This window comes from Pan troglodytes, chromosome 9 (genome assembly GCF_028858775.2).
Source record: "Pan troglodytes isolate AG18354 chromosome 9, NHGRI_mPanTro3-v2.0_pri, whole genome shotgun sequence".
NCBI lineage: Eukaryota > Metazoa > Chordata > Mammalia > Primates > Hominidae > Pan > Pan troglodytes.
Window position 1 is genome coordinate 12,251,297 of NC_072407.2, and position 12,406 is coordinate 12,263,702.

At 37.5% G+C, this 12,406-nt stretch overlaps 2 protein-coding genes across 27 annotated transcripts in view; one reads left to right on the forward strand and one right to left on the reverse strand.

Moving 5' to 3' along the window:
• The window catches only part of TUB (TUB bipartite transcription factor), a 113,401-nt gene that overhangs the window by 96,932 nt on the left and 4,063 nt on the right, over nucleotides 1-12,406 (forward strand). The window lies entirely within an intron of this gene.
• RIC3 (RIC3 acetylcholine receptor chaperone) overlaps nucleotides 1-12,406 on the reverse strand; it is a 77,129-nt gene that overhangs the window by 23,313 nt on the left and 41,410 nt on the right. For 11 of the 26 annotated variants that reach the window (XR_008537974.2, XR_008537973.2, XR_010147461.1 and 8 more), the window contains one exon: nucleotides 10,523-10,668. The exons of 4 other annotated variants lie outside the window; for them this stretch is intronic. Coding sequence is in view for 10 of the 22 variants with exons in the window: in XM_063783780.1 (XP_063639850.1) it covers nucleotides 10,523-10,668 (146 nt within the window). In the remaining 12 variants the exon portion in view is untranslated. Of the gene's footprint in view, nucleotides 1-10,522; nucleotides 10,756-12,081; nucleotides 12,215-12,406 lie in introns of those variants that run through there. 11 more of the 26 variants (XR_010147460.1, XR_682973.5, XR_682969.5 and 8 more) reach the window with 3 other exon arrangements.

The following is a 12,406-nucleotide window of genomic DNA, read 5'->3' on the forward strand; positions in this document are numbered from 1 at the left end:
CACACACACAGGTCAAAGGACAAACACAAAAAGGTCAAAGGACAATCTCTTCAATAAATGGTGTGGGGAAACTAGATATCCACATGCAAAACAGTGAAATTAGACCCTCATCTCACACCTCACATTTACAAAAATCAACTCAAAATGCACTGAAGACTTAAACATAAGACCTGAAGCTGTAAAACTACTAGAAGAAAACCTAGGGAAAAAGCTCCATGACATTGGTCTGGACAATGATATTTTTGGATATGACACCAAAAGCCCATGCAACAAAAGTGAAAATAGACAAATGGGATTACTGCAAAAAGTTTCTGTACAGCAAAGGAAACAACAGAGTAAAGAGACAATCTATGTAATGGGAGAAAATATTTGCAAACCATATATTTGATAATGGGTTAATATGCAAAATATATAAGGAACTCAACTCCACAGCAAAAGAAAACCTAATTTAAAAATGGGCAAAGGATATAAATAGACACTTCTCAAAAGAAGACATAAAAATAGTCAACAGGCATATGAGAAAGTGCTCAACATCATTAAACATTCAAGAAATGAAAATTTAAACCACAATATCACCACATCTGTTAGAATGGCTATTATCAAAAAGACAAAAGGCAATAATAAGTGTCAGCAAGGATGTAGAGAAAAGGGAACCCTTATATACTATTGCTGGGAATGTAAACTAGTACAGTCACTATGGAAAACAGTACACTGGCTCCTCAACAAATTAAAAATAGAACTATCATATGATCCAGTAATCCCACTACTGGATATATATCCAAAAGATAAGAAATCAGTATGTCAAAAAGATATCTGCACTCCCATGTTCACTGCAGCATTATTCACAATAGCCACACTATAGCATCAATCTGAACATCCATGAATGGATGAATAAAGAAAATGTGGCACATATACACAACAGAATAGTACTTAGCATTTTTTTGTTTTTGGAGACGAGGTCTCACACTGTCACCCAGGCTGGAGTGCAGTGGCACAATCTCAGCTCACTGCAGTCTCCACCTCTTGGACTCATCTCAGCCTCCCACCTCAGCCTCCCAAGTTGCTGGGACTAGACACATGCCACCATGCCTAGCAAATTTTTGTATTTTGTGGAGACAGGGTTTCACCGTGTTGCCCAGGCTGGTCTTGAACTCCTAGGCTCAAGCAATCCACCTGCCTCAGCCTCCCAAAGTGTTGGGATTACAGGCGTGAGCCACCATACCTGGCCTACTCAGCTTTCAAAAAGGAAATCCTGTTATTTATGACAACCTAGATGAACTTGGAGGACATTATGTTAACTGAAATAAGCCAGGCACAGAAAGACAGATACAGCATGATTTCACTTACATATGGAGTGTAAAAAGGTCAAGCTCATTAACAAAATAAAATGGTGGTTATCAGAAGCTAGGGGGATCAGGGAAATGCTAGTCAAAGGACATAAAATTTCAGTTGGATAGGAGGAATAAATAAGTTCAAGAGATCTATTATACATTATATAGACTATAGTTAATAACAGTATGTTGTATATTTGAAAATTGCTAACAGAGTACATTTTAAGTGTTCTCACCACAAAAATCCTTAAGTATGTGAGGTAATGTGTATGTTAAATAGCTTGATTTAGCCATTTCACAGTGTATACATATATCAAAACATCAATATATATAATTTTATGTATTAATTAAAATAAATAATTTTCTTTTTAAAAGAGGAAGAGGCCCACTGAGAAAAATCAAATAATAACTCATAAAACTGCTGAGGTAGCCTATGTAAGCCACCATTACTGGTTACTCAAAAACATCATTAAGGCTGGGCACGGTCGCTCACGCCTGTAATCCCAGCACTTTGGGAGGCCGAGGCGGGCAGATCACGAGGTCAGGAGATCAAGACCATCCTGGCTAACACGGTGAAACCCCATCTCTACTAAAAATTCAAAAAATTAGCCAGGCGTGGTGGCAGGCGCCTGTAGTCCCAGCTACTTGGGAGGCTGAGGCAGGAGAATGACGTGAACCTGGGAAGTGGAGCTTGTAGTGAGCCAAGACCCTGCCACTGCACTCAAGCCTGGGCATGACAGAGCAAGATTCCATCTCAAAAAAAAAAAAAAAAAGACCATCATTAAAAATATAAGCAAGCAACAAAAATTCACTGCTCCTATGAGGAAACCAGCAGTTCCAAATGAGGGACCAAAACTAACCAAAACAAACAATGCCAATAGTCTCTAATAAAATAGTTAGTGCAGGAGATAAAGGCGTTAACATCAACCAATTTATGATTGATATTCCTAATAATATTCAAGAAGATACTGCACTGATAAAACCTAGCCAGGCTTCAATTTAAAAAGGTAGCAAACAAGAAATAAAAAGGAGCTATTGAATAGAAAGCCATAATTGTAAAAAAAAAAAAAAAAAAAAAAAGATTAATGCTCAGGCAAGAAAACAGCAGATTGGGCTGGGCGCAGTGGCTCACGCCTGTAATCCTAACACTTTGGGAGGTTTAGGCAGTTGGATCACCTGAGGTCAAGAGTTCGAGACCAGCCTGACCAACATGGCAAAACCCTGTCTCTACTAAAAATACAAAAAAAATTAGCCAGGAGTGATGGCGGGCACCTGTAGTCCCAGCTACTTAGGAGGCTGAAGCATGAGAATCACTTGAACCCAGGCAGTGAAGGTTGCAGTGAGCTGAGATCACACCATTGCACTCTAGCCTGGGAGACAGAGTGAGACTCCATCTCAAAAAAAAAAAAAAAAGAAAAAATAGCAGATTGAAATGGACATGGCTGAAAACCAAATTAGTATATTAAAAGTCCAAGTTGAGGAATTCTCCCAGCACAAAGATAAAATGATAAAGAAATGGAAATTATGAGGAAAAAAGATAAGCTACATGGCAAACTATCAACAATATCCAATCTCAGAATTACTGGAATTCTAGAATGAGAGAACAAAATAAGGTAAATGGGAACAATAATCAAAGAGATTATAAAAGAAAATACCCTTTAGCTGAAGAAAGCCTTGAGTCTTCAGATGGGAAGGACTCGCTAAATGCTTGGCAAAAATACTATGAAAAATCCACACATTCATACACGCTCAGACACGTGCAGATTATCCAACCAAATTCAGATTTTTAAAAGCTGGAGGCATCATGCTACCTGACTTCAAACTATACTACAAGGCTACAGTAACCAAAACAGCATGGTACTGGTACCAAAATAGAGATATAGACCAATGGAACAGAACAGAGGCCTCAGAAATAACACCACACATCTACAATTATCTGATCTTTGACAAACCTGACAAAAACAAGAAATGGGGAAAGCATTCCCTATTTAATAAATGGTGCTGGGAAAACTGGCTAGCCCTATGTAGAAAGCTGAAACTGGATCCCTTCCTTACACCTTATACAAAAATTAATTCAAGATGGATTAAAGACTTAAATGTTAGACCTAAAACCATAAAAACCCTAGAAGAAAACCTAGGCATTACCATTCAGGACATAGGCATAGGCAAGGACTTCATGACTAAGACACCAAAAGCAATGGCAACAAAAGCCAAAATAGACAAATAGGATCTAATTAAACTAAAGAGCTTCTGCACAGCAAAAGAAACTACCATCAGAGTGAACAGGCAACCTACAGAATGGGAGAAAATTTTTGCAATCTACCCATCTGACAAAGGGCTAATATCTAGAATCCTCAAAAAACTCAAATTTATAAGAAAAGAACAAACAACCCCATCAAAAAGTGGGCAAAGGATTATGAACAGACACTTCTCAAAAGAAGACATGTATGCAGCCAACAGACATATGAAAAAATGCTCATCACTGGCCATCAGAGAAATGCAAATCAAAACCACAATGAGATACCATCTCACGCCAGTTAGAATGGCAATCGTTAAAAAGTAAGGAAATAACAGATGCTAGAGAGGATGTGGAGAAATAGGAACGCTTTTACACTGTTGGTGGGAGTGCAAATTAGTTCAACCATTGTGGAAGACAGTGTGGCAATTCTTCAAGGATCTAGAACTGGAATTACCATTTGACCCGGCAATCCCATTACTGGGTATATACCCAAAGGATTATAAATCATGCTACTATAAAGACACATGCACACGTACATTTATTTCGGCACTATTCACAATAGCAAAGACTTGGAACCAACCCAAATGTCCATCAATGATAGAATGGATTAAGAAAATGTGGCATATATACACCATGGAATACTATGCATCCATAAAAAATGATGAGTTCATGTCCCTTGCAGGGACATGGATGAAGCTGGAAACCATCATTCTCAGTAAACTATCACAAGGACAAAAAACCAAACACTCATAGGTGGGAACTGAACAATGAGATCACTTGGACACAGGGTGAGGAACATCATACACCGGGACCTGTCGGAGGATGGAGGGCTAGGAGAGGGATAGCATTAGGAGAAATACCTAATGTAAATGATGAGTTGATGGGTGGAGCAAACCAACATGGCACATGTATACCTATGTAACAAACCTGCACGTTGTACACATGTACCCTAGAACTTAAAGTATAATAATAAAAAAGACACCAATACCCCAAATATAATTTAAAAAAAAAAAGAAAGAAAATAAAACAAATTTCCAGACAGAAAACAAACAAGCTACCTAACTAAAAACAGGTAACCTATTGAGAAAAAGAAGCAGACCAGGATAAGATTTCTCATTTTCAATATCAAATTAAAGTAGAGAATGAAGCAATATTTTCAAACTTTTTAGGGAAAATGGCATAATCAACGATTTTATACCCAGCCAAACAATTTGTGTACAGGTGGAAAATATGTACAGATATCCAAGTATTCAGTACACAATACAATATGGGAAAAATATAAAGGTATTCTTGACAAATACAAAAATTAGTCAAAATTTAAATTCAAGAAAGATGATGCTATATATGAGACAGTGGTTAAGAATGAAATCTGTAAGAATTATCAACATAAAATAAGTATTGATAATGTGGCCTAGGAATTTAATGCTGCTGTTAAGAAATGACACTTAAAACAGAAAAGGTTAATATCTTTAAAAATTAATATCACTTGTAGTTAAAATTCCATATAATTTCAACAAAACCTAAAAGGTAGGTAGAGGGGGAACAACGAAAATTGCAATTTGGAGGAAAAACTGAATTTCATTTCATTAATTACTTGTGAGATTAAAATACTTTAAAATGTTTCATAGCTGGTTGCATTTTTTCTCTTTGTGAACTGCTTATCTGTAAGGATATCAGTGTTTTCTAAATTTGTTCTAGAACTTTTTAATATATTAAATATATCCGCCAGGCGCAGTGGCTCATGTCTGTAATCCCAGCACTTTGGGAGGTTGCGGTGGGCAGATCCCTTGAGGCCAGGAGTTCAAGACCAGCCTGGTCAACATGGCAAAACCGTGTCTCTACTAAAACTAAAAAAATTAGCTGGGCATGGTGGCACATGACTGTAGTCCCAGCTATTTGGGAGGCTGAGGCACAGAATCATTTGAACCCAGGAGGCAGAGGTTGCAGGGAGCAGATATCAAGCTACAGCACTCCAACTTGGGCAACAAAGCAAGCAAGCCTCTGTCTCAAAAAAAATAATAATAATAACTTTTTTCAATCATATTTGTTATAAATATTTTTCCAGTTTATTCTTGTCTTTTAAACTGTGTGATACTCTCTGATCTGCAGAAGGTAAAAGTTTTATGTATTTAAGCTACACAATCTTTTCCCTTAGAATTTGTGTTGCTTTTAAAAAAATTAACCTTTTTTATTTTGAGATAATTATAGATTCACAGGCAGCATATAAGAAATAATACAAGCCAGGCACAGTGGCATGCACCTGGAGTCCCAGCTACTCAGGAGGCTGAGGTGGGAGGATCGCCTGAGTCCCAGCATGGGCAACATGGTTAAGACTCTATCCCTTTAAAAAATACTACTACTAGTAATACAGAAATCCCATGTACCCTTTATCCAGTTTCTCCCAAAGGCAACATCTAGCAAAACTGTACTACAATATAACAACCAGGATATTAATATTGATATAGTCAGTATACAGAACATTTTCCATCACCACAAGGACCCCTTATGTTGCCCTTTCATGGCACACTCACTCTTCCCTACTCCTATTCCCCTCTTAACTCCTAGCAACAACTAATCAGTCCTCTATTTCTATAATATTGCCACGTCAATTATAAATGGAATCATATAGTATGTAACCTTTGGGAATTAGTTTTTTCCCCCTACTCAGCATAATTCTCTGGAAATTCATCTAGGTTGTTGTATATATAGTTCATTCCTTTTTATTGCTAAGTGTATACCACAGTGTATATGTATATATGTATATGTATATGTATATATATATATATATATATGTACCACAGTTTATTCACCTCCTAAAAGACATATGGGTTGTTTCCAGTTCTTGGCTATTGAAATTAAGCTGCTATAAATATTCACAAAGACTCATATGCAAAAGTTCATAGCTACTTGAGTCATAAGAGTGCAAAGCTAGGAACAACCCAAATGTTCCTCAACTGGTGAATGGACAAATTATGGTATAAGCATATAACTAAATAATTAGCCCTAGAATAAAGGCTGTTCTGGACCCAAACTAAAAAATGTTAAAGCTTTAAAGGATTCAACTGTTTTCTACTAACCTAATAAATCCAACACTATTTAAAGTACTAAAACAAAATCCAGCACCTAACAATGCAAAATTTGTAATATCCATCATCCAATCAAAACCTACCAGGTATGCAAAAAAAAAAAAAAAAAAAAAAAGGGAAATTAGGACCCATTACCAGGAGAAAAATTAGTCAACAGAAACATTCCCAGAAATGGCATGGATGATGAAATTAGCAATTAAAACAGTCAAGAAAGCTATTACAGATATGACTCATACATTTAAGAGAGTAAAATATGAATAAATGAGACATAAAAAAGACCCAAATGAAACTTCTAGAGATGATAATGTCTGAAATTAAAAAACACTGAATAAGATTAACAGTGGGTTAGATACAGTAGAAGAAGACATCAATAAACCTGAAGACATAGCAAGAAAAACTATTCAAAACTAAGCATGGTAAGAAAAAAAAAAGTGAACAGAACTCACATGACCTGTGGGGCAATATCAAACATATATGCAACTGGAGAGCGAGAAGGAAATAAAAGAGAGACACAAAGACACAGATCATTAATAAAATAATGGCCAAAAATATAGATCATGGGTCTAAGCTTCCACCTTGAGAAACTAGAGAAAGGCAAATTAAACCAGAAGTACCAGAAAGAAAGAAACACAAGTCAATGAAATAAGAAACAAACAAACAAAAAGAAACCAAATTACAGTTCTCTGAAAAGATCAACAAGGATGATAAACCTCTGGGCAGCTTGATCAGGAAAAGAAACAAATTACCAGGATCAAGAATAGAAGAGGGTGCACCCTACAGATCTTACGTATATTAAATGGATAATTAGACTATATTATGAACAACTTTATACTAACAATAAAGTTGACAATATGGATGAACTATGTAAATTCCTTGAAAGATACAAACTATCAAAAGTTCACTCAAGAAGTGAATGATCGAATAGCACTATATCCATAAAATACATTAAATTCATAGACATCTTCCCACAAATAAAACTCCAGGCCAACTGGGCACAGTGGCTCATGCCTATAATCCCAGCATTTTGGAGGCCAAGACCAGAAGATTGCTTAAGAGCAGGAGTTCAAGACCAGGCATGAGTAGCTGGGCCTACAGGCATGCACCACCACGCCTGGCTAATTTTTTAAATTTAAAAAATTGAAAAATTAAAAAATTAGCCAGGCATGGTAGTGCATGCCTGTAGGCTCAGCTACTGAGGCTGAGGTGGGAGGGTTGCTTGAGCCCAGGAGATCAAACAGTGAGCCATGATCACGTGCCACTGTACTCCAGCCTGGGCAACAGGGCAAGACCCTGAAAAAAAAAAGAAAGAAAGAAAGAAAAAGAAAAAGAGAAAGCAAGCAAGCAAGCAAGCAACTCCAGACCAAGATAATATCACTGGAGAATTCCACATAACTTTTATGGAATAAATAACAGTAACTCTATGAAACTTTTCCAGAAAATAGAAAAAGGAACACATCCCAATGCATTTTATGAGGCCAGGATTACCCTGAAATCAAAACCAAAGAAATTACAGGAAAAGAAAATCACAGACCAATATCCCTCACATATGCAAGACCTATACACTGGAAACTACAACACATTGCTGAGAGAACTTTTAAAAGATCTAAATAAATGGTGAGATATAACACGTTCATGAACCAGAAGATTCAATATCTTTACAGTATTGATTCTTCCAAATTGATCTAAAGATTCAAAGCAGTACCAATCAAAATCCCATCAGGCTTTTTCATAAAAACTGACAAACTGATTGTAAATTTATCTGAAATTGTGAAGGAAATAGCCAAAATAATTTTGGGAAAAAAAATCTGAACAACTTGAACTACCCAAAATAAAGACTTACTATAAAGACATAGTAATAAGGACCGTGTGCTATTGGTACAAGTAGAGACATACAGATCAATGGAACAGAATAGACCCCAGAAGAGACAAGCACACGCATGGTCAACTGGTTTGTCAAGCAAATGTCAAGCTAATTAAATGGAACAAAAGAAGCTGAACAATTGGGTATTTGATATGGAAAAAAATAAACCTCAGTCCTGACACCTCAGATCATCTATAAAGGTTAACTCAAAATAGATCACAGGCCTAAATGTAAAAGCTAAAACTGTAAAATTTCTAGAAAACATGGGAGTTGGGAAACCTTGGGTTAGCCAAATATTTCTTAAACAGAACATAAAAAATGGGCTGGGCACGGCGGCTCACACCTGTAATCCCAGCACTTTGGGATGCCGAAGTGGGTGGATCACAAGGTCAGGAGATCGAGACCATCCTGGCTAACATGGTGAAACCCCGTCTCTACTAAAAATACAAAAAAATTAGCCAGGCATGGTAGCGGGCGCCTGTAGTCCCAGCTACTAGGGAGGCTGAGGCAGGAAGATGGCGTGAACCTGGGAGGTGGAGCTTACAGTGAGCCGAGATGGCACCACTGCACTCCGGCCTGGGTGACAGAGCAAGACTCTGTCTCAAAAAAAAAAAAAAAAAAAAGTAAATCGTAAAGAAAAAAATGGTAAGTTGGACTTCATCAAAACTGAAAACTTCTACTCTTTGAAAGATGCTGTTAAGAAAATATAAAGGCAAGCTACAGAAAATATTTGCAAAATACAGAAATGATAAAGAATTTGTACTCGGAATATATACAGAACTCTTGCAACCCAACAAGAACCTAATCGACCCAATTTAAAAATTGGCAAACGACTTGAACAGACACTTCAAAGATATGCAGATGGCAAATAAGCACATGAAAAAATGTTCATCATCATTAGTCATTGGAGAAAGGTAAATTAAAGTCACAATTAAGGTATCATTTTACACTCACTAGAATGGATAAAATTAAAAAGACTGACAAGACAAAGTGTTACCAAGGATGTGGAGTAACTTTAATTGCCATACACCGCTGGTGGGAAGGGAGAAAGTAGGCCTACTTAGGAAAGCAGGTTGACAGTTTCTAATAAAGTTAAACATGTGGCCGGGCGCGGTGGCCCACACCTATAATCCCAGCACTTTGAGGGGCTGAGGCAGGCAGATCATTTGAGGTCAGGAGTTTGAGACCAGCCTGGCCAACATGGTGAAACCCCGTCTCTACTAAAAATACAAAAATTATTCAGGTGTGGTGCCAGGCACCTGCAATCTCAGCTACTTGGGAGGCTGAGGCAGGAGAATCACTTGAACCCAGGAGGTAGAGGTTGCAGCGAGCTGAGATTGCTCTGCTGCACTCCAGCCTGGGCGACAAAGTGAGACTGTCTTGAAAAACAAAAACAAAGTTAAATATACAATTACCTTAAACCCAAAAATCTCACTCCTAGGTATAGACTCAAAAGAAATACAAATATATGTTCAAACAGAGACTCATATGCAAAAGTTCATAGCTGCTTGAGTCATAAGAGTGCAAAGCTAGGAATAACCCAAACACTCCTCAACTGGTGAATGGACAAACAAATTATGGTATAAGTATATAACTGACTACTACTCAGCAAGAAAAAAATTTCATATACACTCAATAACAAACATGCATGTCAAAAGTATTATGCTAAATCAAAGAAGCCAATGAGTATATGCAGTATGATCACTTACATAGAAAAGGCAAAACTAAAGGCACAGAAAGCACTTCAGTTGTTGCCAGGGGCAGGAGAAGGGCATTAGCTACAAAGGGGGAGCTTTCTGGGGTAATGGAAATGTTCTTTATCAAAATTACGGTGTGATTACACAAACTCTATATATTTGTCAAAACTCATCCAACCGTACATTTAAAACTGGTTAATATTACTGTTTATATATTATACCTCAATAATGAAGCTGATTTTTAAAAAATCTGTAAGATCTCTTTTCTGGGCTGACAGCTAACAAAAAAATGAGAAGACACTGTTTACCTTCCCAGTCCTCCATGTAAGGGGCCTCCTCAGCTTCTTTCTCTGGAGAAAATCTGTCAATGAATTTTCCTTCTTTCATGACCCTGGTGATTTCTCGGAGCTGATGTAGCAACCGTTTCTCTTGGTCAGAAGTCACAGTCTGTGCTCTGCTTAGAAATATCAGACAATCCAACCATTTAGTGGTAAATACTCCTAGGCAATGGACGTAAACATCACTATGGTCTGTCTGGGTACTGGAATAGAAAGTGCAATTGCAGCAGATAATTATTCTAGGAATTGATCCTCCAACTGCATAGCTGGGAACTAGAGATGTTAGTTCAATGCTTTGATTTTATAAATGGGAAAACTAAAGCCCAGAATAGATCAAGTGATTGCCCAAGGTCCCGAAATTAGTTAATGTCAATACTAGGACCAGACCCCAGATGTCTCAGCTTTTAGTTCAGTGTTTTTTCAGTGTATGTCAATGCCCTGATTCTCTAATCGCCTAACAATTTCACTGTTACTCACATTACTCCATTTACTACAAGCCACTTTTCTCTGAAGCAAGGTCATCAAAGGAAAACGTTCTGGGCCATTAGCATCAACCGGGGAAAATTTATGCTACTAGAATCACCAGGCTTAATTTATGTGTGCAGGTATAAGGATATATTCTAAAATTTCAGAGGTGGGTAATTTTGAAAATTCAATCATCTAGACTAGAGAAATTGAGGAAACTGGGGTCCACAGAGGAGAAATATTGTTTATATATTCATACTGCCACTTAATGAAGCACTATAACTAAAACCACCCAGGCTTCTGATTGCATTCTGTGCAATTCTTGAAGCACAGTGCTCAAGTTCCACATTTTGGAAAACCTGGTTTGAATCCCAACTTACTTGTGTGGTTCTGGCAAATATCTGCAAAAATAACATGAGACTCAAGGATAACAGTTTGATTGTTTTCTTTTAGAGGAAAGCACTGCATCACACTGACAGGCAAACAAGGTCCTACTTAGAAGACTGATAACTATCTGCTTTGAGACCAGTTTTATCTAGCAGCAGGATTTAATGGAGGCTACTTATTTTCTTCTTAAAACCCAGACACAAGTTAATACAACACTTACAAAGGAAAAATGATGTACTATGTACTAGCCTGTGGAGATGGTCGTCTATTTTTCTAACAGCCAGTTCTGAGCCTGCATTCATTTCTCTGCTCAGCCTAACTTTAGCCTTAATGACTAATAAGGAAAATGAAAAGAGTATTTCTCCTTTCAACATGAAGATAGTAACTGAGGAAAATGAACATTCCAGAGACCTCAGTGAAAGGAAAAACGAAAACACCACAAGCTCCACTTCTTCCACACCAAGTAGCTTCAAAGCCATGAACTACTAAAGATGCCTGTCTGTTCCACATTCAGCTAAAATCCTATACTTACAGGGCCTCTGATAGCTCTATTCTTCCCATCAGTACAGGAGTCCTGACTCTCCACAACTGCTCGTGTGTCCCACATAACCCCTATTTCTTACTGTTAAAACAACCCACTTTGTGTGAGGCTTCTGGGGCAGACTAGAAGAGCTTACCTGCTTATCACAAACTCTTGTCTCTTCAGGCGGCACATGTTACTTTTCCAGACTGTACACAGGGCATTCTGATCTTCAATGAATGAAACAGTCTTAATTCTGTTTCCTAAGTCATGGGAAATCAGAAGCCCTTATCCTAAAAGAGGATGGGTAGACTACAGGAAGCAGGAACAGACAAGAGCTTTCCCAGAGAACTCCAAACCAAAGCATCCTCATTTCACTCTAAACAAGTATACTTTTATTGTCCATATCATGCATTACGCATTAATCATGGTCTACCTTATGACATCTTCTGAATTTATTGCAATGAATATTTTCATGGATT